We start from the raw sequence: 24236 nt of genomic DNA on the forward strand, positions 1-24236 counted from the left end.
CTTGCTTTGTCCATTTCCACATGTTTGTCTTCATTGTGGAGCCGCTCTGCCTGTCTGAGAGAGTGATCGCTTAACGTCCATACTTCATTACACTTGATGATGCGCTGCAGACATGGCTTTTCTTCAGGCTCTCTCAGATTATTATGCTTTAACATCATTCAGAAGCAGACATGCGAGAGCCGGCAGTACATTCATTAAGAACAAAGTGGGCTCTGGGAGAAAAGCTTCTGATTCTGATCTACGTGAGATCAGGGAGATGCTTTGCGTTTGATTACACTAATGTCTGTCTCAGCACACTTTTGTCAAGTCAACATGAAGCTGCTGCAGTGGCTGCTGGGAAAATCATTCGAGGGAAATGGAATAAAATGGCTGCCCAAATGAGGGCACCTATAGGCCTATTCATATGTATTATGTACATAAATAATCATATGTTATTTTATTGTTATTATTATTATTATTTTAATGCAAGCTAGCTCTTGATCTCAGTTACAGCACATGCCATGGCCTCGTCCTCATCAGACTAACACTCTTTGGCAATTAAGCGCTCCTTAGATGCATGCTTTTTGCTTTTTGTTTTTCAAGATTTTAAATATACTCCACGAGAGGCAGCCAGGCGGACATAATTCCACACAGGTTCAGGAGTTCTATGGAGCAAAATTAATTTTTTGTCTCCGACAGGAGATCTATTGAACCAATTACCTACAGTAACTCTTGCAAATCACTGGCTAGGGAAAGAAGCTTTAAGAAAAAGAAGAAGAAAAGGTTAGCGCCTGCCTCTATTTGATTCACATACAGTGGAAGCTAGGAAGGATAGGAGGAGTTGTTGTATGTGTTTTCAGATGGGACTTTGAATTTATTGTTAATTAGATTGACTGAACGATGTAGATTAACTGAACTTGATTGCGCATTTAGCTTTGACATGTGTAATGTACTGAAATGGTGTGACTTGTTTTGTGTGTTTTGTGTTTGGGCTTCAGAGTAGCTCACCAGGGTAGACCCCTGCCAGCCAATTGCTCACCGTACCCTATCCCAGTAGTCTCGCTGGCCAGCCTCCCCTCCCTTCCGTCCGAGGAGTCTGGCGCCGCAGGTCTCCATAGTGGGATTGCGATGGGCGGCGCTTAGCGGCAGTGCCCTTGGAAAATTGTTTCAAACAATCCAACTTGCCGTTTTCAGCGTGTAGCAACGAGCTAGCGTGTAAGTTTTTGCCGTTAGCTTGCTAGCTAGTTAGCATTGTTGTTTTCACTGAGGCGGCAGGGCACTATTTACAGCGACACACAGGGAGGAGGGAGCGGAAGCCGCTCTGATTGACATGGTCGGAGCCAATGACGAGTTTGTAATAAGCCGGGAGCGGACATCCGGCTGCCACCGAAACAGTCGCTCCAATGGGAGAGCAGAGTAGAGCAGGGGAGGGTTTATCCCCGTTATGGAGACCTGCGGTGCCAGACTCCTCGGACGGAAGGGAGAGGAGGCTGGCCAGAGAGACTATATCCCAGTGATCCCACTTCCTTTCCCCAGAGGTCCACGATGGAAATAAGCCTTTTGGCTTATATTGTGTTTTTAACATACATTTTTAAATGTATGTATTGCGGGGCAGCTATAGCTACATATCTTTTATGAATGATCAAATACATTCAATCAAATCAAATTATGTTTAATTAAACATAATTCTTGTTAGAGCAATGACATCAAAGGCACCCACCTTCTTCAACAAGAATTTAGGGCTATAGTCATTGCAAGGCATCTATAGGCAAATGTAAAATAACCACCCTTCCATACCCGTAGACAGCAATAATCACCTATCCTTGCCTCTGATTGCAGCTGCAGTACCATTTACATCCTCCAGTGTTTCCCACAGGATTTTGAGTATTTGTGGTGGGGGACCGCAGACCCCCTAAGGAGGTGCTGAGGCATGCCCCCCCGCAAGATTTTTTAAAAACATTTGAAAGTAAAATGCATGAATTTGGTGTACTTTGAGAAAGCTTAAGAGCAAAATTAAAAGGCTAGATTTATGAAGAACATGTCATCATTACTGTGCTGTGGGTTTACAATGACAAACTAAATTTCTCCCTATAGGTCAGGGATACTCAACTTGCTTTGCCACTTTCGTGAAATGATAGAAGGCGAGGGGCCAGTTAATAAACAAACAATATACATTTTTCTGTAGCGGATTGTAGGTTTTTGGGGTGTCAGCCGGAGTTTAGGCTGACAATGTTGTGCACACCGGATAGTTAGTTAGGTTAAGTTAGTTAGGTTAAGTACATACATAAGTGCCTGGGTAGCGAGCAGATGGCGGTATTTGACAATTTAGCAGCTAAATCATAGATTATTGATAAATATTCCATATTCCAGACTGAAATGCTATAACAGAAGTATTGACCAGAATGACATGAACATTTATTATTCAGCGGGTATCTTGCATGTTGCGTTCAGGTGCACTGTAAAAAAAAAGAAAATTGTTTTTGTTTTGGTCAACATCTTTTTGTGGCGGTCAAAAGCCTTTTGTGGCGGCCCACCACAAATTCCTTTATGTATGGGAAACACTGATCCTCTGAACTTCCTTTGAGCAGCCATTAAAGTGGTGGTGCTGGAGCTGCTAAGTAAAGCAGTAAATCATATCGCAGGTTCCGTCTGCTCGCATGCCTAATCTGGAGCACAGGGGGCGCAGTTGCATATGGCTGCCACACAGTGTTTTATGTCATAATCAGCAGAGACAGAGCAGCCGTGAAGAAGAGGTTGCATTGAAAATGACTTGATATCTAAAAGAGAGGGAGAGACTAGCAGACAGGGGATAGAGAGACATTGAAAATGAATTGATATCTAAAAGAGAGCGAGAGAGAGCGTATATAGCAGACAGGGATACAGTGAGAGAGACGTGACCAGAACCAGAGAGAGAGAGATTTCGGTCGCTGCCGCAAATCTGATAATCTCTCTCAGTTCTCTTGGCATGGTTATTATCGCATTTGCTCCAGGTTTGTTGACTTATACCAATTCCGTGCGTGCGTGCCTGTGTGTGTGTCTGTGTGTGTGTGTGTATCCCTCTGTGTGTGTCTGCACTCTTGTCTGTCTGTGTGCCTGCCTGTGTCTGTTGTAAAAGGTACGGCTTGGAACAGAGTCAGTCCTATATAGCAGTGGACGCGTGTGCGCTGAGGCCTGTCCTTCCCCCCCCAGAGAAGCACGTACCATCTTTCTGACATTGAATAATGGCGGAACGCTCAGAAGGAAGGTTCCTGCAAATCTGCCACACATCATGTCCTGCATATCTAATGGGAATAAAATTTCCAGATGATTTATGTGATTAGTCAACGTAAAGCAAAAGCAATGTAGACGTGGTTTTGCTCCTCCTGTCTGTTGGGAAAGCTTAAGTTGTTACTATATGTCAACATCCGAGTGTCATCATTGTGCATTCTTTGTGTTGATACTACACCGTTTACTTACCTCCTACCCTAGAGGACAAAGTAACTAAACTGTGTAAATTGCACATTAAACATTATGGCAAGCATTCTTTTGAGGGTGCTTCTTCAAAGGTCTTCGCTACTCTACGAACGTGTGAAATTAGTCCAGGAACAGAGAGAAGAGAAAAACCTCCTCTTTATAGTATAAGGTGACCAGATTTCTGAAATGAAAATTGGGGACATCTCCAGTTTGGCAGTCAATATAGGCCTATCATTAAAATATCCAATATACACTACAGTATATCAAATAAAAAAGTCGGACAATTCCGGTTTCATGTATTTTGACCATGAAACTGTTGTAGCTACTGTAATAAACTATGGTGCAAGCCGATTGATACACGATTTCAGACGGAAGCCCGTCTTTATTGTCACACGAACACTACAACACATGCATGCGGCCACAACACACACACTCATGCTGACGGTGGCCGGTGAAATATGTCCTCTGCATTTGACCCATCCAGGCTTGTCCTTTCCTCCAGGGGGCAGGCCAGGAGCAGTGGTCGCTTTTTCTTTCCAGCGCCCGGGGACCAACTTCAGATGTTGTCGTCACTGGTCGGATGACGATCTTCTGCATGTTTTTAGTGGGGGGTTATGTACGGAGGAGGAACCCCTTGGGGGGTACGGGGAGAACATGCGAACTCCATACAGAAAGGCCCTTTCGACGAGATAGCCCACCTGGGCAGTAGGCACTGAAGATATGGGGGGGGGTCACAACTCCAGCGCCCACAGCGTCCCAGGCGAGAATCGAACTCAGGACCTTCTAGCTGTGAGGCGACAGCGCTACCGACTGCGCCACCGTACCCAAGACCTACCAAGAAAGATTCATGCTGCTATGAAAAAACCTTTGACATTTGGAGATTTCTGTAAGATTAGAATTTTTTGGTGATTGAGTGGCGAGCACTTCTGTTCTGGAAATTGCTCAGAAATCCCCTTATTGTCAATATACCTTTGGAAGACCATACAGCCCCTGAATGCCCTAATAGGTCTCTACTGTAGTTTGTGGTTGTAAAGTTGCATGAGATATAAGCATCTTCACTCCCACTGGAGCATCTGAAAGACAGTAATGTCGGCTGTAGATGAGGAGTAGAAAATCAGGGACATTTTCGGGGGGACAGCTCCAGCCGGTGGACAGGTGACCCAAAACGGGGACTGTCCCTGAAAATCGGGGACGTCTGGTCACCTTATTGTAGTAATAGCATGCTGAACAGAGCAGGAAAAGGCACTGCCGCCGTGTGGAGGCATTCACAGGCAGGTGGGAAGCTTAGCAGTTCTGTCAGAGACATTTAAATGAAGCAATAGGTCAATTTAGGACAGCGGAAAAGGCTATTCGTGGCTAAATCATTGTGACGAGCTCTGGAGGACTGGGATGGGAGGAGAAGCTCTGGGGAGGGAGGAGGAAACGTCTGGCCATATGTGTGTGTTGAAGTTCTGCACTGATCAGCCCACATACACACACCTCTGTTCAAAGGCAGACAACGTTTTTAGCTGCGCCCAGCAACTCTATAGGTCGCTCTGTCGGCTGGCGGGTCCGCAGAGAGTTCTCCGCCCTTTAGAGGGCGCACTTTTCACCCCCTTAGGAGGCTGATATGCAGGGTGGCAGAGGCAGAGTAGGGTGGGCTGCCCTCTGCTGGCTGCAACCCGATCTCATGGGAGAGCGTATGTATGACACCCGGGTGTTTTCTCGTGGAATAGATACGCGGAAACGCGTGCAGTTCAGACGCAACTTCGCCTCGTCCACTTACATTAGAAACCTAACATGCATAATAACTTTACGTGGAAGTTAGGGGGGTTAGGTTTAGGGTTATGGTTAGGGTCAGGGTTAGGTTAAGGTTTTGGGTTAGTGGTTGCGAGTTTGTTAACGTACTTTGCCGCCATTGTTGCGGGCCAAACTGCACGCCAACTCGCGTTTCCGCGTATCTATTCCACGCGAAAACACCCCGCGTGTCGTACATACGCATTTCATGAGCTCGGGCTGCTCTACCACCCTGCCATCCTGCTTGCACATGTGGTTGCAGCTACTGTATAGTGAATCCGCACTTGTTATTAATTAATTTAGGATAGGAACCATAACCAAGTTGTTTTAGTTGCCTAACCTTAACCAAGTTGTTTTAGTTGCCTAAGCAAAACCGTTTTCAACCAGGAAAGGCGCCTCCACCCGCGGCATTGAGCGCCCCCTAGCTGCCACCACCGGGCCGCCCTCCCCGTGGCACGCAGTCTCCCCACGGAATATTCGCTCATATACTGTATGTTGTTTTTGGAACTCATTGAACTTGACTTATTCTGTCCTTTCCGGTATGAGTACGTGTTGTATTTTGTTTTGTCCCCAGCAGACGTTTCTTGTGTGTCAGCTCCACATAGACAAGATAAAAGGAACGTTTCAGGCTGTTTAAAGAGAGTACATTAAACCAAGTGCTCCTGTGTACATCTTGGCTAGTGTTAGCTTTGTGATGAATCACGCTTATTACTACAGTAGCACGTTGGAAAGCTTCTGTACTAATTCTCCATGCAAATTAGGTTATTCATTTTCATGGCTATTCTGCTTCTACATAACAAATTATGGGCCAGTGGAATAACAGATAGATAGATAGATGGATAGATGGATAGATGGATAGATGGATAGATGGATAGATGGATAGATGGATAGATGGATAGATGGATAGATAGATAGATAGATAGATAGATAGATAGATAGATAGATAGATAGATAGATAGATAGAAAGAAAGAAAGAAAGAAAGAATAATTAGGCTATTGTAATCTGTTACTTGCAATTTGCAATATGTATGACATTATACTACTATGAATAATATCATTATTATATTATAACATTACTAGAAATCTCACGCATGCAGCGTGGAGACTCTGAAGACGGTGTGCCATGGGTGCACTTTTTTGGGTTGTGGCCAAACATGTCAACTCATGCCACGTCATCCACATCATCAGTGGGTTATGACATCATTCTTAATGTCGCTCGGTGTTTTCCAGTTGACCCTTTGCTCCGCCGCCCCCTGACCTCGTCTCTGACAGGGATTGGCTGTTTAGAGCGTAGCCCTCCTGGTCATACCAGGCCCTCCTCAGTCGAAAGACCTCAGGTATGTTTGCGTTGACCATGACTGTTGAGCTGAACAAAGCAGAAATCTGCCCCCAAAATCAGACAAGGGCAACTTCAGCCCAGGACCACGTGCGTCATGTACTGTAGCAACCAGGCGACCTCATGCAACTTGAGTCCATTCGAGGAAAACGACATCTTTCAACAGCCCAATTTGGCAGGTTTAAAGGTGTTTTCGATATCTTCAATCTGTGGCAGATGTTCTTCAGCTGTGTAACACTGGAACAGAAAAACATGAGGACCTTCTTAATGAAGACTTGGCCCTCTTACAGTCATCAAGAGTCAAAATACCTGACGAGGGTCAAAATACCTGACGAGGATGAAACCACCAAAATATTTTGCATGACATCATCACTGGTGACATCACTGATGACGTCATCACTGATGACATCATCACTGATGACATCATCACCGTTATCCATTCCTGACTGAATGAATGAATGATCACCCCAAAAAACCTTCTCTTGACTTCCTTCTTTTTTGCACCAGTAATTCCAGACCCCCGAAAAGTGTTTTGGCAAATTTTGGAGGCGATCGAAGCAACAGCTGGGGAGATAAATGTGCTCGGACGGATGGACAGACAGACAGACAGACATCCCATGTCTTGTAGTCAGATCAAAATGCACGGCAATCAACTAAATTGAGTGTCTAAAGGAGCCATTTGGGTGTCACATAGTTTCACCCCATGATCATTTTTGTAAGAACTAATAGGCTAGCAAAGTGTAGTTGTTGTTAATTATTGTCAAAAAAGGTTGAGCGGTTGTCATTGTGTATTTAGTGGAGAGTTTTCCGTACCTGTGCTCTTGGTTTAGCTAATCAGAGCAGAGGGGTCGTTAATATTAATGAGACTTAAAGACACGGCGACAGGTACAGCCTGTTCTTGACAAGGCTCAGAGAGATGCTGAGAATGTAAAAATGGAATAAGTGTTTTTGGTGCATGATGTCACACAAAGCTTTTAATGCACCTCGAGACATCAAATAAAACACTGCAAAGTGTAGAATATGGGTCCTAAATATGCTGTTGCCTCACTTGACATATATGGACTTTGTTTCATGATAAAGTATTTACATCCAGCACAAAATTAATCCAGAGGCGAAGTTTCTATGTGTGATGTTTTCTAAAGCTGTGTTCACAACGAGATATTTATTTTTCTCTCTGTCGCTCGATTCAGCCCTTTGGAATCGCTCTGTCGCTGTGTTTAAATCGCTCGTCAACAGGCACAAGAATCGACGGACATCTGGGGGCTATAACGTTACGCAATGTCATGATGTTTGTCCACTACGAGCCACCGTAGTTGTTTACAAGCTAAGCCTATCAGCGTGCTCCTAACGCGAGCTCTATACCGGTAGTACAGACTTCACTTCATGTCAGCTGTCAGCCTGTCAATCAGCTGTCAATGCGGTTTGTTGCCACACAATAAACCAGCGGTTTGTTCCAAGCCAGTGTGATCCCTGACTCACTCTCACACGGCAGCCAATCAGCGTTGAACAGCGAGCGACTGATGCCAGCGTAATTTCGCTCGAGTTGGGATATTTCGACGACGAGCGAATGTTCTCCCTATCGCTCTGTCTCTGTCGCTCGGACGCCCAGCGATTTTTCTCCCAGGCGAATATACGCTCAATCGCTCGTTTGCATTGACTTTGTATCTAAACTCGATGCCAGCGAAAAACTTTAATAGGTCGGTGTGAACGCACCTTAAGCAGGTATCCACCGTGTGGCGTTACTTTTCTATAATTTATCAGCCATCACACCTCTCAACTCTTATCTAACTCTGACTGTAAATTCATGTAAATCCACTGCCTATTTAACGTATATTTAACTCAGTCTGTAAATCTCATGTAAATCCACTGTATATTAGGGGTGTCACGATACACTCAGTTCACGATACGATACGTATCACGATACTGGGTTCACGATAACGATACGGTACGATACGATACGATTTTAACAAAAAAAAATTAAACTTGAATAATGACAATATATGACTGGAAAAGTAGTATTTTATTTGAAATGCACAAATACAAAACATGCTGTTGTGGGAAATTGTTATTACAATAACAACTAGAAAAAACATGAGATTGGAGATAAGGCTTATCTTGAAATAGAATGAGTTACACCGTCACTTAGATTTACTTTGAACTAAAAGGTTTCTCAGCAGTATAAATTCTCATTATGCATCTTCAGTTTTTCTTCAAACTCAAACAACAAGACTTTTCTTAGTCTATTTTTTATGCATCTTCAGTTTTTCCTGTCAAGTAAACAGTTTTGCCAGAAACTCAATTGAATGGTTTCTCTCCTGTATAACTTCTCATGTGTCTCTTCAGAGACTTGTTCAACTGAACTACTTTCCACACATTGAACTTCAATAAACAAAGACGTTTCTTAGTCTATTTTTGAAAAAAAAAAAATCGCGATATGAGATTTCATCTCAACGATACATATCGTGACGTTTTACTATCGCGAAATTTCGTGGGACGATATATTGTGACACCCCTACTGTATATTGATGTGGCCGCTACGCTGCATACAGACACTAAGACAAATTCCTCGTATGTAACTTGCATACTGTGGCAATAAAAGTGATTCTGATTCTGATCAGTTTTATCTTCATCACTCTCTCTCTGGAGTTATTGTTGTGAGGTTTCAAATAAAGATCCTTGGCGGGCATATTCAAGATGGCCGACATGGGTGGTCCTAATTGCAAAGTTGTAAAGTGTGACTGCCTGAACATATGTATGAAGAATGGCATCAATCAGACATATGGTGTGAGAGTTATGGCCCAAAATATATACATATACTGTATGCTATAGAGCCAGCATCTGATATATGTGCTACAGAGCCGCCATCTGGCCAACTCGAGTGGCTGGCCTTGCCTGAGTAGTGGGAGCTCGCCTGTTAAATATGGCTGCTCCATGACTTATGGTTTCTGAGCTGCAGACACTTTTTACCCATTTGCCTTGTTATGCTTTATTTGACAGAGAGATAGTAGATAGAAGACAGGAATAGAGATGGTAAAAGTACACACATTGTTTACTTAGGTAGAAGTACAGTTACTTGTGTAAATAAGGGCAAATTCGGCCCAGGACCACGTGCGTCTTTGGCACTAATAGCCCATCCACTTACTCTGGAGATGATGTGTGCCACTTGTCCTCTTCTCCCTTCTTCTTCTGTGGTGTTTTATGGCATTGGTCCCTCCTCTCCTTACTTATACTCCCACCCCATATAGCCTCAGCCAAGAAGGATTTATTATTACATCACTGGTGATGACATCACTGATGACATCCTATCCGTTATCGGTTCCTGACTGACTGAATGAATGAATGCATGACTCACCCCAAAAAGCCTTGTCTTGACCACTTGCTTGTGCACGTGTATATAATATATACAGTATATATATATATATATATATATATATATATATATATATATACAGGCTCTGAAATGTAATACAAGTATACCACGTGCGTCATGTAGCCCAAGTGACCTCATGCAACTCAAACCCTTCTTCTTCTTCTAATGGCTTTCCGGCAGACTGGATGCCTTGCGACACATTGCTGCTGTCTCTCACAGAATATTACACACATTTCAGACTCGGGGGTCCGACCCCTTCCCAATGTTCCTCCCTCCGGCCGGCTCGCTCTCCTCTTCGACCGCTGTGTTCCGGCGATGAACCAAGCACACACGGACATACAGCTCTCCAATTATAGTACAGTAGTAGGATTGGTATTTAATCTCTGGTGCTGGATTTGTTTGAAACAGTCACTGAAGAAATAAATCTATGAAATGAAAATAAACAGACAGTCCTTCAAGTCAGTTTTGGTGGAGCACGAAATCCTTCATCACTTGTGTCAGTGGTAGGGAGTGGACTTGGTTCAGGCGATGTGTGCCCAGCGCTTGGCGGATCCGGATCCGACACACGTGGGCCAGACTGCGAGGACATCTCTTGGCCTCCAGAAAGACCCTGAGCGCCTCGGGATCGGCCCGCAACTCCCAACTCCAATTGCTCCAATTGGTCACCAGGGCCGGGTCGGCGCCGTGGTCCAGGAGCACCTGGACGAAGGCCGCGCTGCACCCTGCCCTCACCACCTCCTCCAGCAGGCAAGACGCCACGTCACGGGTCAGAACGCCCGCAGCCTGGAGCAGCAGGCGGAAGCAGTCCATGTGGTGGTGGGTGGCGCTGATGTAGAGAGGATCGCTGTCGCTGTCCATGTCAACAGGAACAGCGACATGGAACCTGATGAGTTCCTGCAGTATCTCCAGTCTTCCATACCGGGCAGCATAGTAGACCGGAGTGTAGGCGTACGAGGGGCATCTTCCTCCATTGGGGTCGGCCCCGGCTTCCAGGAGGATCCGGACGCAGTCCAGGTGACCGTATTCCACTGCCCAGTGGAGAGCAGATAGGTCTCCCTGGGTGATCAGGTAGGCCACACAGGCAGCGTGACCCCGCCAAGCTGCGAGACCTAGAGGGGTGTTCCTCCAGCCGTACCCCACGCTCCACTCATTGAGCCGACTTCTGAAATGGTCGTCCTGCAGCAGGGTCCTCAGTTTGTCCAGGTCTCCTACCCAGGCGGCATCATGGAGCTGCCTGTCACCTTGCCCTTCTAGAGTAGCCATTCAATTCAGATCTGATTCTTCTTCTTCTTCTGTGGTGTTTGATGGCAGTTGGAATCCTTTATGTTGCATTACCGCCTCCTTCTGGATTCATCCAGCCACTGTTTCCCTTGATCTGAAACGGCAGGCTTTATGAAGGGGACAAATTGTTCGAGTGACATCACTGATGACATCACTCACTGATGACATAATCTGTGACATCATCAGTGATTTAGACTCCATGTGTTGTTTTGGATGTGTGTACCCTACACCCTGTTTGTAAAATAAATACTCAGTAAAGTACAGATACCTGAAAATCCTACTTAAGTAAAGTAATGAAGTATTTGTACTTAGTTACTTCCCATCTCTGGACAGGCAGGTATGGGAAAGAGTGGAGGCCATGCAGCAAATGACCCACGGGCCGGATTCAAACCCGCGTTGCTGAGGGAAGGACTGGGCCTTATGGTACGTGGTACTCTAGTCGGCGAGCCAGTGGTGCACCCCAAGCTGTCACTTTTAGCTGAGAAAAAATATGAATAATCCTAACAAATACAATAGTGTTCCCAGCATGTATAGAAGAATACATAACTTAATAAAGACAACAACAAAAACCTGTGTTTTAAGGCGAGATTTGAAAGCTAACAGATTTTGCCATGCAGCCTACGCTCCTAGGTGATGCCCTATGCTACTCTATATGCATACCGTGTTGAATGTATTCTGTAGCCAGACTTGCTGCTACTTTCAGGGAGCAGGGTAGGATACTGTGCCTGTCTGGTCTATTCCCCACAAACTATCTTTCACCACATCAAATGTGTCTAAGACTAAACCATAGACTGGTTTATTTATCTTTCACCACATAATGTGTCTAAGACTAAACCATATGGTTTATTTATCTTTCACCACATAATGTGTCTAAGACTAAACCATAGACTGGTTTATTTATCTTTCACCATGTGTCTAAGACTAAACCATAGACTGGTTTATTTTGGGCAATTGTCTCTTCATGAACACATTGATTTCTATTGACATTGATCTAAGACAAAGGCTTGATCCAAATGAGAAAACTGTAAAGAGATACTGCTTTTCCACCAATGTGATCCAAACAAAGACACACAAATTGCAGCAGATTGCGCCCATATGTTGAGGCCACGTCTCGTCATACACGCTGGGTTAGCTGGCTCAGCCTGGCTGGGGGCGGGGTCAGGGTGGGGTAAAAACCCCCGTTCTATCCATTCAGCAAAGTTAGAATTTAGCTGATAGCCCAGCCCAGGCAGACACGATCGGGGATTTAACCACCGCAGTAAACGCACATCTGAGCAGACGTCTTGTGTTCTGCTCTAGAACCCCCAAACCTGTAGTTTAGAGCCGCAGCACCGTCTTTTGGTGAGTCAGCCCATGAGATATATGGGCGGTTTTACCCCACTCGCGCGCCAGCCGCTTAACATTTTGTGGGCGTTCCCAGACATGCGGACTGTCTCTATAGCCCACTTGATTTGGAACCAAGGGTGTTGCTCGTACTGTAATGTGGAAGTGTCTATACCGGCATTATCTCGAATGGCCTGCAGGAGGCGACTCCACTGGCTGCAAAAAGAGGTCCAATTGTATGGAAGTCAATGGGAAAAGGACCCTACTTCTCACTTGATTTATGGCCCCAGTAAACACTTTCGTAATGAGTTTATGGTCTCAATTGTTAGTTTCAAGTCTGTCTGTCTGTCTGTCTGTCTGTCTGTCTGTCTGTCTGTCTGTCTGTCTGTTTGTCTGTCTGTCTGTCTGTCTGTCTGTCTGTTTGTCTGTCTTGTCTGTCTGTCTGTCTGTCTGTCTGTCTGTCTGTCTGTCTGTTTGTCTGTCTGTCTGTCTGTCTGTCTGTCTTGTCTGTCTGTCTGTCTGTCTGTCTGTCTGTTTGTCTGTCTGTCTGTTTGTCTGTCTATCTGTCTGTCTTGTCTGTCTGTCTGTGTGTCTGTCTGTCTGTCTGTTTGTCTGTCTTGTCTGTCTGTCTGTCTGTCTGTTTGTCTGTGAGCAAGCTATCTCAAAAGGTTCTGAACGGATTTGCATGAGACTTGGCAGAAAGGCAGGTTATGGGCCAACTTAGAAGTGATTAACTGGCCGCTCCCAATCCACAGAACTAAAAAATGGTTGTCACTTGAGAGCAGGGTCAGGCATTTGAAGCTGGGTCTTACCCACAGAATAGTGTTTGGCTCCGTTCCCCAACTACTTAAAATACTATTTTAAACTAGTCAGCGATACTCATGGGTACTGTACCAGAGCTAGTGAGTCAAATGTGGTCTGTCCCCTGTAGGTTTAGAACTGCATGTGGGGAAAAGACCGTTCTGTACTCGGCAGCTACAGAATTGAATATGTTATTACCCCGTTTTAAAGAAATTGTCACTGCCAACTGTTTTAAAAGAGCAGCGAAGGGAGGGCTGCTGAGGTGCTGACAGGCAAGCTTTGTCTAACTGTCTTTCTTGTGTGTGGTTTCTGTTTGGTGATGTGTGTATTGTTGATGTTGCTGTTTCATTCTGTCTTGGAAGGCTCGTGCTGGGCTGACCACTGAGTGTTATTTTACAAACGACGACCACAATGGAAACAAGTCATATGGACTTTATTGTGTTTTATTCCTCCACAGTTTTAATACCGGTGTATGGAGTTGATCTGTTCAACTGTTCATCTGCTCTCTCTTCATTTCTATATTTTCTATATTATCAATTGTTCAAATGTTATCTTTATTCTGTATATTCTTGTTACTGTGTGTTAGCTAGAATCAGCTAGACATACTTTCTGTGAAGCCCTCTGAGACATGCTTGTGAATTAGGGCTATATAAATAAACTTGACTTGACTTGACTTGTTCATTTGTATTTTTAACAACTGTCTTAATAAATTCATTCATTCATTCATTCATCCTTCCTTTCATTCATTTACCATTTTACCATTTACCATTCAACTGGTGAAAAGGGGGCGTGGCAACGGGCGTGTTCGATCACAAAAAGGCGCCTAACTTCCAAAAGGATTCACGCAACACCATGGAACGTTGTAGAAGGGTTGGTCATGGGCCAAGGACTAACTCATTCACGTTCACGCCCACTACCCAAAAGGGGGCGTGGCAATGTCCATGGCCAATCACAAAAAGGTGTTTCGGAATGGTTCACTCATTCACTCACTCACTATTCCCCATGCACTGTTTATCATAGTGAACTATGTATGTATGAGAACGACCAAACCAGTTTCGGACACTGCCTGACTCTTCTTCTCCTTTGGTAAACACGACAGCATTGCATTGTGGGATATGGGAGAAAATGTAGGGTACATTCTCTGTTCAATAGAAATTGCAGTGCATTCTGGGTATTTTGTAGTGGACTATGGTGAATCAAATTAACAGCTGAGAATTCGGACGCTCGTACAAACTGGTCAACACACTCAATATAGTCCACTATTTCTGTAATAGGGACCCGTTTCGAACAGGGCTATTAACTTCCCACGCCCACTGGCCAAAAGGATGCGTGGCAATGGGAGTAGCCAATCACAAAAAGGCGCCTACAGTAAGTTCCAAATGGATTGACATAACACCACGCCGTGGTAGAGGTATGCACCCTAGCAAGTGCCCTCTGGTTTTTATTGTATTTAAAGTATCTTCTCAAGCATACACTGTCTCTCTCTCTCTCTCTCTCTCTTTCTTTCTATCTCTCTCTCTCTCTCTCTCTCTCTCTCACACACACACATAGAGTTAAAACAGACATACAGACAGTGTGTGTGTACACACACACACACACACACACACAAAATCACAACAACTCTCATCACGAGCAATTTCACGCTGCGCCTTAATGCGGCTCATTATCGAGCCCACTTCACCTTGAGATTTGTTGATGCACAAACAGACACAATGCAATTTGCATGCATTTGAAGAGTGGTGATTATATAGAGCTTTTCCAAGAGCCGAGAAGAAGGAACATTTTACCCAGCTTCAGCATCCGCCATATTTTCACCATTCCCCAATCCCAACGGAATGTGTACGTCGTCCGTACCGCATGTGTCCGTGCGTGGGTGTGAAGTACATCTGTGAGGTGAGGGTGACCATACTGCTGCTAGTACATCCAGTACTGCCAGCTGATCAACGTGCTTATAATATTGTATTATTTGAGAGTTTTGTGTGGGAATGTGGCACAATCCATTTAGAAAATGAGATATTTGGCAGTACAAAGTAAGTAGGATATGAATCCCATCTTCCCAATTAAATTAGGGCATGGTGATGTCGCCTCCAAAGTCTGCCAGTTGATCAAAAATCTTCCTTCATGTTTCCCCAGAAGGACCAAACATGCTGCTGAGTTAAGTGTACACTCGTCTAAGTGAAAGTGTCAACATCCAAAATTGCTTTGCAACTCTCTGCACAGTGTGTGAATGTGAATACAGCTGCATGCCAGTAAATTTATTTAACTGTACAAATATCATAAGACTTTTAGTTCTGGGATATTTTTCATTTTATTTCAAAGATTGTCCCTAGCAAGTTAGACAGATGTACTGTATCCTGCTGCACGAAATGTGGCTCTGTCCAATTATGTCGCCTCTTTCATTTGCAGAAATAAGCCGTAGTTTCTCATTGCTGGATTCCCTCGCTGTGAAAGATGGTTGGCAGTGACTCCATGAGTATGAGCGTTTGAGAGAGTGAATTTGGAAACTAACAAATTGAATTGCAGTCGTACTGTAAGGATGTCAAAGGGAATCTCATTCTAATGGCAAATTATGTTCTTTTTCTTTTTAAGCTGTGTGCTGTTGCCGTGGTGACCATCACTCAGCATTAACATAGTGTTTGAATTCACAATGTCAACAATATATGTGGTGCCTTTTCTACCACATTTTCACTGAAATTGGATTGTTATGATTCTAGCTTTGACAGAGTGAAGACGTTTTGCCCTAGACCAGCGGTTCTCAAAGTGGGGTCCGTGGACCCCCAGGGGTCCTTGAGGGGGTTCCCAGCAAAAAGGGTGATTTATTAGTGATTTATTTTCACTATAATTCATCTATAAGTCACACAATGACAGGATGTAGGACTATTTTGGTCATGGGTTTCATGCAATACTGCAATAAAACATCTAAAAGCAAACATCTTATCAGATGGGAGACCCTGAGACGTTGATCAAATGGGGGTCCGTGGTCTAATTTGTGTCAGTTTAGCGGTCCTTGACGTGAAATAGTTTTGAGAACCACTGGCCTAGCCCCTAGGCAATGAGGATTGGGTTTGGCATTACCCAGCGATTAGATAAACAGTGTCCTCATTTGCATTTTAGACAGCCGAAGAAAAGCTGGCTGTCATTTTTGTCCTTAGGGCAGCGTTAATTGATTTTGTGCCCTTTAGAGTATTAAAGACGGTGACGTCTGTCACTGGATATGATGCTTTGATGTTCTTAATGGGCTCAGAGGCAAATATCAACATCCACATATAAACCTTTTTGGGGATCTTTTTGACATTTACACTGTTAAGTACTTTTATGGAGCTTTCCACTGGTTGGTGTTTTTGTCTCATCCGGGGTCTCAGTCATGTTCTGTGCTATTTTCATGGCTTTACTAAGCAATGTGTACATGATTCTATTCATTCAGTGTGCGGATTATGGTGTTGATCAATTTGACTTTGATATCAATTCCTCAAGCAGTGAAAAATAAGATGTGGCAGTCAGGTGTCAGAGGGCACACTATCTCATGCCTTCTGGCTCTGCTCTTCACTAACGGGATTATGGGCCAAGATTATTGACCGGTGGTACTCTAAGGCCTACAAAATAACCCTACAGCCGGAGGCAGGACTCGCCATCTTCGGCTGCTCTCGGAGTTCTCTCTGAACTTCCCTACAGCTGTGCAACAATCTCTGACACAGGGCACAACTGTTGCCAAAAGACTCAATCTGAAGGAATGGAAGTCTTCCTCTTCACCTTCTTTTCAGGTGTGGCTGATAGATGGAGAGACTCAGGTCCCGCTTGGAAGGTTCTCAACTATCTGGGACCCGTTTTTGGCCTACATGACCAGTGACTGAGGTTGGGGGTGACGGATGGCTCTCCCAGTTAGGATCTTATGGACCTCTTGCGTGGGATCCCTTGTCCATTATCTCCTACAAGCACATAAACACCTTGTACAACTGGTAGCACCACGTTGTGATGTATTTTCTTTCCCTCTCTCATTTTCTCTCGTACTTTCTTTTCCTGTGTCTGAGTCTGTTTGTCTTGTTCGTATATTGTTCTAAAAAAATAAAAATGATATAAAATATATATATATATATATATATATATATATATATATATATATATATATATATACTGAAGCGGTCTCGCAAGATCATGGCTGACCCCTCCCACCCTGGCCACAAACTCTTTAAGACACTCCCCCACGGCAAGAGACTGAGGTCTGCCAAGACCAGAACCACCCGCCACAAGACCAGCTTCTTCCCAACCGCCATCAGGCTCACCAACAAGGCCCGGAAACCCCTTCCGCCAAGGGCCTCACCAACAACCCCCCCCCCCCCCCCACACACACACACACACACACACACACACACACACAAACTCGCTACCTCCTCCTAAACTCAACTGAACTCCCCCCCCCCCCCCCCCATAAAACTGGAACTCATACTGTATCTAACTTAATGCCTGTCTAACTGGGACTGGTAAATTCATGTAAATTCCCTGCACATTAATGCCTATTTAACTTAGCCTGTAAATTTCATGTACATTCAATGTAAACTCTTATGTAACTCCGACTGTAAATTCATGTAAATCCACTGCCTATTTAATGTATATTTAACTCAGTCTGTAAATCTCATGAAAATCCAACGTAAATTCATATTTATCATCCACAGAACACTTCACCACTCATGTACATATTGTATATATTGACTCGATTTGATTCGATTTGATTGCACTTGCAACCTTGCGATTGCCGTTAGTTATCTTCCTACTTCTTATCCCTGTATATTGATGTGACCGCTACGCTGCATACAGACACTAAGACAAATTCCTCGTATGTAACTTGCATACTGTGGCAATAAAAGTGATTCTGATTCTGATTCTGATTCTGATATATATATATATATATATATATATATATATATATATATATATATATATATATATATATATATATACTGTATATATATATATATATATATATATATATATATATATACCGGTATATATATATATATATATATATATGTAAGGGATAATGTATAGTGAGCCGGTGATTACTGGGGAAATAATGACCGACAGGTGAATGATTGAGCCCGACGCCCAGCGGAGGGCTTAATGATTCACCTGAAGGTCATTATTTCCAGTAATCACCGGCTCAGTATACATTATCCCGCTTAGAACACGGCCTACAACTAAATCATTCAATAATCTTGACAAAAATAATTATTCAAATAGATTTTTTAATAGCGTTTTCAACGACAAAGCGGTTTCATTCGTAATTGGCACACAAGACACCACAGCTGCAACTGGTTGGCCTAATTAGTTCTGCGTCTCTGTCTGCTGACAAAAGGCTCTTATCAACTGATTAATCCAGGTGTGCCTAATCATTGTCGTGAGTGTTGACACAGCTGGATTAATCAGTATAACCAGCAGCAGAGCAGCGGTCGGTTGTCGAGAAATAATGACCGGTGAATCTTGTTGATTGACCAATCAGAATCGAGTATTCAAGAGAGCCGTGTTCTAAATATATATATATATAAGATGTGGCTGTGGTGTCAGTAATCAGTAATGTGGGGGAGTGGAAGCAGTCCATGTGGTTCTCTGCCAACTTGTGTTTGGCTCTTCACCTATACTGTAATATCTTGGAACCATTTTCTACAATCTCCCAGTGGATCTCCCAGTGGATCTCCCAGTGGATCTCCCAGGACTCACAGAGCGATGAATCTAACGAAGAATCATCTTTTATCTCTTTCCTACTTAAATCAATTTCATTTGCCTTACAGTATAGTCGCTCGCGGCGATTCTGCACCTCCCACGTCTCCCCTGTAAGAGGACCTTTTGTGGGGGATCGGCTCAAGACGTTTCCAGCACGGGGGTGTCAAGAGGAAAACAATTGATTTTATTGGTCAAGACTGACACCAGCCCGCCCCTATACCACACTGACAATGTGTTCTTCCTAATCCAATCGGTTTCTCACTATGCCGTGTGCCACTGGCCACGTAATGACTGAATATCAGTTGCCAGGGCCCTGTGCACCCATGCTGCCATGCACCGCTGATTGTGCCTCGCTGTGCACCCATGCCATGCACCGCTGATTGTGCCTCGCTGTGCACCATTGATTGAGAAAAACAGAGCCTACAGCTTAGCAAGTTGTACCGCTTGCTTAGATTCATTGAGATCTCGAGCGATTTAAATGAAAACACTAATGCCACATAATGCAATCTCTGAGTTTGTGTATTCAGATCAAACTTAAATTGCTAAATGCAATGGTTCAAATATACATACTACTGCATGCGCAGGGACGCGTCAGCAGTGATGTTGACTGGGGTCGTGGGGTGTTTATCGGGTCTGTCAACATCATACACCCTCGCCCAGTAGACCCAGCCGAGGCCGATTACGACCCCGACCCGCGTCCCAGAAGCAGCCGCTCACGGATCAGCCTTCCTACTCTGTCTGCAACGTTGCCCGCGGAAGGGTTGATCACGCCCAATCCGCTGCAATAGAGTTTAGTGCTACACCGCAGTATTGAGAGACCTTCGGAGCATGGAGGTCTAAGGCCCTGTGGGGGGATTCCAGGCCGGGCACCTCCTTCGTCTCACCAGAACCTCCCGCGGAAAAGGCAATCCTACCATGCCGCACCATGGGCAGGGAGGATGCCTCAAGGAGGCCTGTGCGCTGCACGTCATTCACCTGCGCTGAGCACCTCGCTCTAGCCTGAAGGACCACAGGCCGCACCGATGTTTACGCAGATTTTCAGGAGGCTGATCCGTAGCGTTTGTGAATGGAATAATAAAAAGCTTCTTTATCACCAAAAGTGATTATTACGGATGTTTCCTATTGCGTTGTGTAGATGTGCACCTTTTTTCCTTAAATAATAATAGTAATAATCAGATGAATAATAATAATAATAAATATATTATTATTATTATTGTTGTTGTTGTTGTTGTTGTTGTTATAGTTATTATTATTATACCAACAACAATACTACTAATAATGATAATAATAATTGTTATTATTGTGATATTGTTAATAGTGTAGTAGTATAATAATGATTACCTGTGTGAGCAGTTATTTTTTTTCCTCTGTTTGTCAGGGAATTTGCACGTTGGAAGGTGAGGAACACAGCGATCGAGAGGAGGGACCTGATCCGGAACCCGGTGCCGCTCATGCCAGAGTTCCAGCGCAGCGTGCGCTTGCTGGGCCGCAGACCCACCACTCAACAGTTCATCGACACCATCATTAAGAAGTATGGCACGCACATCCTCATCTCAGCCACCCTGGGAGGTAAGGGCTTCACTTTCAATTGTTTACACACTTATTGTTGACAAAATGATATCGGCTTACTTAGGATCCATACGCTGTTTACTAAAGGCAGTCATGCTAATTGCCTGTCTAAAAAGGGACAAATCGGATTTACATAATGGCAGACAAATGTTTTGCGTGTGTAAACTATGATGGATAGTGGGGCTACAAATGTGTTGTGCCTTTGACCTAATCAATATATCAATATTGTGTCAGCTATATGGCACACAGGTCTTTACAGTAGGACAGTGGTCTAATACAGCAGCACGGATGTCATAATCCATAACAGGATTCCCAAATGTCATTGGAGACTAGATGGAGCACATAATATCACCATCTGAACATCACCACATTTACTGTACTGTACTGTACTGTACTGTACTGTACTGTACTGTACCAAAACACGAAACACACCTCCTCCATGAACGTCCAGGTTGCCTAGTACAATGCGCAACGTCTTATGACAAATGCAGTGGACAAATTCCCCGGTTCAACACTCAGTTTATTCTGATATGTTTTTCTTCTTGTTCCTACACTTGAATGTTTGAGCTTGACTGTGCAGAATCGTGTATTTGCAGAGTTGGCTGTTTTCACATTTGTCTGCTGAAATTGGAAGGTTTCTCTCTACTCTTCCACTTGTTAGGGTTGGTGCAACGAGCATGATTTGTGACATCACAAATAGTTTGGAAGCCGATTCTGGCCCAATATTCAACTTATAATACAATACATTATCTTATAACTTAAGATCTTATAACTGATAATACAATACAATATCACAAGTGTGATGTGGAAACTTGAAGTCTCCAGTACACATACACTGAGAATGGACTTTTTACGATGAAGTAGGACACATCGTGTGTCCAGCAGGAAAACTTTTGAGATGAGATAATATTTGCATATTCATAGAATTCTTAATGAGGGAGAAGCCGTCGATGTCATTTTAACGATTTTAACAAGCTGCTTGGCCTCATGCAGAGCAAGCACTGACAATTAAGTTTGGGAGAACTTGTGTCTCGTCTCTTCCTCACAGGTAATGCCACTTTCTGAGAGTGCTTAGGCCTGATAGTCTTAAATAGCGCCTCGGCTATTCTAATTGTCTAACTACGCCTGAATTGCAACTGACGTCCTTTGGATGACAGCTGATAGTAAATCACTTGCTAAACTGGAAAGCATTGTGCCTTCTCTTTTTTGTGTGTGTGTGCATGCGCTAGTAATTTGCACGTCTTAGAAAATATGCATCCCACGGCACTTCTCGGGCAGCTGCCTGCAGGCATAGTCGTCTGTGGCAGGGTGGGATTTACATGGAGGTCCTGGCCGCCGTTGCCCCTCCCTCTGGCCGTGATGCCCTGAGATCCCTAAGGCCACCTTGGCAGTGCCCTGCTAGCAGCCTGCTACTGTCAGTTACTTTAAAAGCATCAGTAGTCCCAGTTTATTGTAGCCTGCTCTAGGCAAACAAAGTGTAATTGGCTCATTTTAAGACACATTTGAGAAAAATCGCTCTTCACGATGTCAATAGAGCAATGGCCTTTGTGCCCTGGCATGGGGCCTTGTGACCTAAAAGAAATTGCGACGCCGAAGGCGAGATGGCCTTGCCCCTAAAATGAAGAAATTCTCACCCTGGTCTGTGGTTTACCCAAAATACAGACATGTTTTGTATCAAGATGTTTGATTTTGACATCCATGATATGTAGCTACAGTGTGTAGTAATAGGTACTAATCTACTAATTGTGCATATGCATTTTAATATGAATTTTGTTGATTCACAAATATGAACATGTAAACAATTTAAAGTAAATTCCTCTTTCATTCAATTCATATGACGTATTATTCCCAAATGCACCAGTCTTAACTGATTACACTGTAACACTGCATTTTGATCAACTTACTGTAGATCGAGTAAGCTCACTTGTACAAATAGATATCTTTATGAATAATTATGCAGATAATAAGATGAGGGAAGAAACCACCGCTGACCTGGTCTGAGGACGTGGAGAGGGAGGCATTGTTTAACCCATTGATACCTGATGCAGCATTTGCGTGTATATCCCTCATTTGTGTGTGTATCCCTTTAACACCGTCTTAAAGGGATACACACACAAATGCTGCATCTGGTATCAATGGGTTAAGAGAGGGAAAGAGTCCACTTTCTTTTTGCAGTGTCTGTACCAAACTAGTGAAAAAGTTCTACCAGTCAGTGGAGGCCAGTGGCCTATTCTTTGCCGTAGTGTGCTGGTGCAACATCAAGGTTAGGGACGCATGGCGGACAAACTGCTAAACTAAACTTGGACACCCTGGAGGCAGTAGCAGAGGAGAGGATGAGGACTAAACTGAACTCTGCCTTAGACAACACCCTCTCACACCCTCTATTGTGAGCTGATGCAGCTACAGAGCACCTTCAACCCCTGCCTCATTCCACCCCCCTCCCCAAGGGGCAGCACAGAGCCATTTAGGTGCACTTTTGTGCCGACAGTCGTCGCACTTCCTGTCCCAACGGGCCCCGGTCTCGGCCAACTAGGAGAGTGCCGGCACTGCACCACCAACTCTCTCTCTGCATACATTTGACATTTTGGTGGTATATACGGCAAAATAAATGTGGATCAAACACTAATTCATTCTGATGAAGAGGTAACGTTGTTTGGTGTTCAAGGAAATGCAATACCAAACTGCAAAACTACCGGATCGACCCTCGCCCATGTTAATAGATACATGATACATGCGGTACGGAAGAATTACGCCCCTGTTCTATTCTTGTCGGATCCCGCATGCGTCTGACAGATTACATGAGTGTGGGTCTGTTCGCAGCCGTACCGGAGCCGTACCATATCTGTTCCGGAGCCGTACCCGAGCCGTACCGCATCTGTTGCGGAGGCGGCGTACATTAACACGAAACACGATTTCAGACGGCATGCAGCCCGTCTTTATTGTCACACGAACACACTACAACACAACACATGCATGAGGCCACTACACACACTCATGCTGACGGTGGCCGGTGAAATATGTCCTCTGCATTTGACCCATCCAGGCTTGTCCTTTCCTCCGGGGGGCAGGCCAGGAGCAGTGGTCGCTATTTCTTTCCAGCGCCCGGGGACCTGCATTGGACCATCATTGGACCAACTTCGGATGTTGTCGTCACTGGTCGGATGACGATCTTCTGCATGTTTTTAGTGGGGGGTTATGTACGGAGGAACCCCCTGGGGGGTACGGGGAGAACATGAAAACTCCACACAGAGAGAAAGGCCCTTTCGACGAGATAGCCCACCTGGGCAGTAGGCACTGAAGATATGGGATTAGACTGGGATTAGACCGGGATGTACAACATTATCATTGTCTTTTCAATACTTCCACTAGCACTAGCATGCAGGGACACACAACAGTCTGTCTCGATGTCTCGATGAGCGAGTGTGTGTGTGTGTGTGTGTGTGTGTGTGTGTGTGTGTGTGTGTGTGTGTGTGTGTGTGTGTGTGTGTGTGCGTGTGTGTGTGTGTGCGTGCGTGTGTGTGTGCGCGTGACACTGCCAGTCTTCTGTTCCCCTTGCCACTGATCATCAAATTCAACAAATTGACTTCTTACACTTCCTTGGCTGCTCTTTAAAGCTGACTGAAATCGTATGTT

General features: G+C 44.3%; 1 protein-coding gene across 1 annotated transcript in view; it reads left to right on the forward strand.

The window, feature by feature from the left end:
• brinp1 (bone morphogenetic protein/retinoic acid inducible neural-specific 1) overlaps positions 1-24236 on the forward strand; it is a gene marked incomplete at both ends in the record, with an annotated part of 168441 nt that overhangs the window by 25259 nt on the left and 118946 nt on the right. Inside the window, one exon of the mRNA XM_083657441.1 lies at positions 20413-20603. Within this exon, the coding sequence (XP_083513567.1) occupies positions 20413-20603 (191 nt within the window). The remainder of the gene's footprint in view (positions 1-20412; positions 20604-24236) is intronic.

This window comes from Poromitra crassiceps (genome assembly GCF_964638095.1).
Source record: "Poromitra crassiceps genome assembly, chromosome: 21".
Taxonomy (NCBI): domain Eukaryota; kingdom Metazoa; phylum Chordata; class Actinopteri; order Beryciformes; family Melamphaidae; genus Poromitra; species Poromitra crassiceps.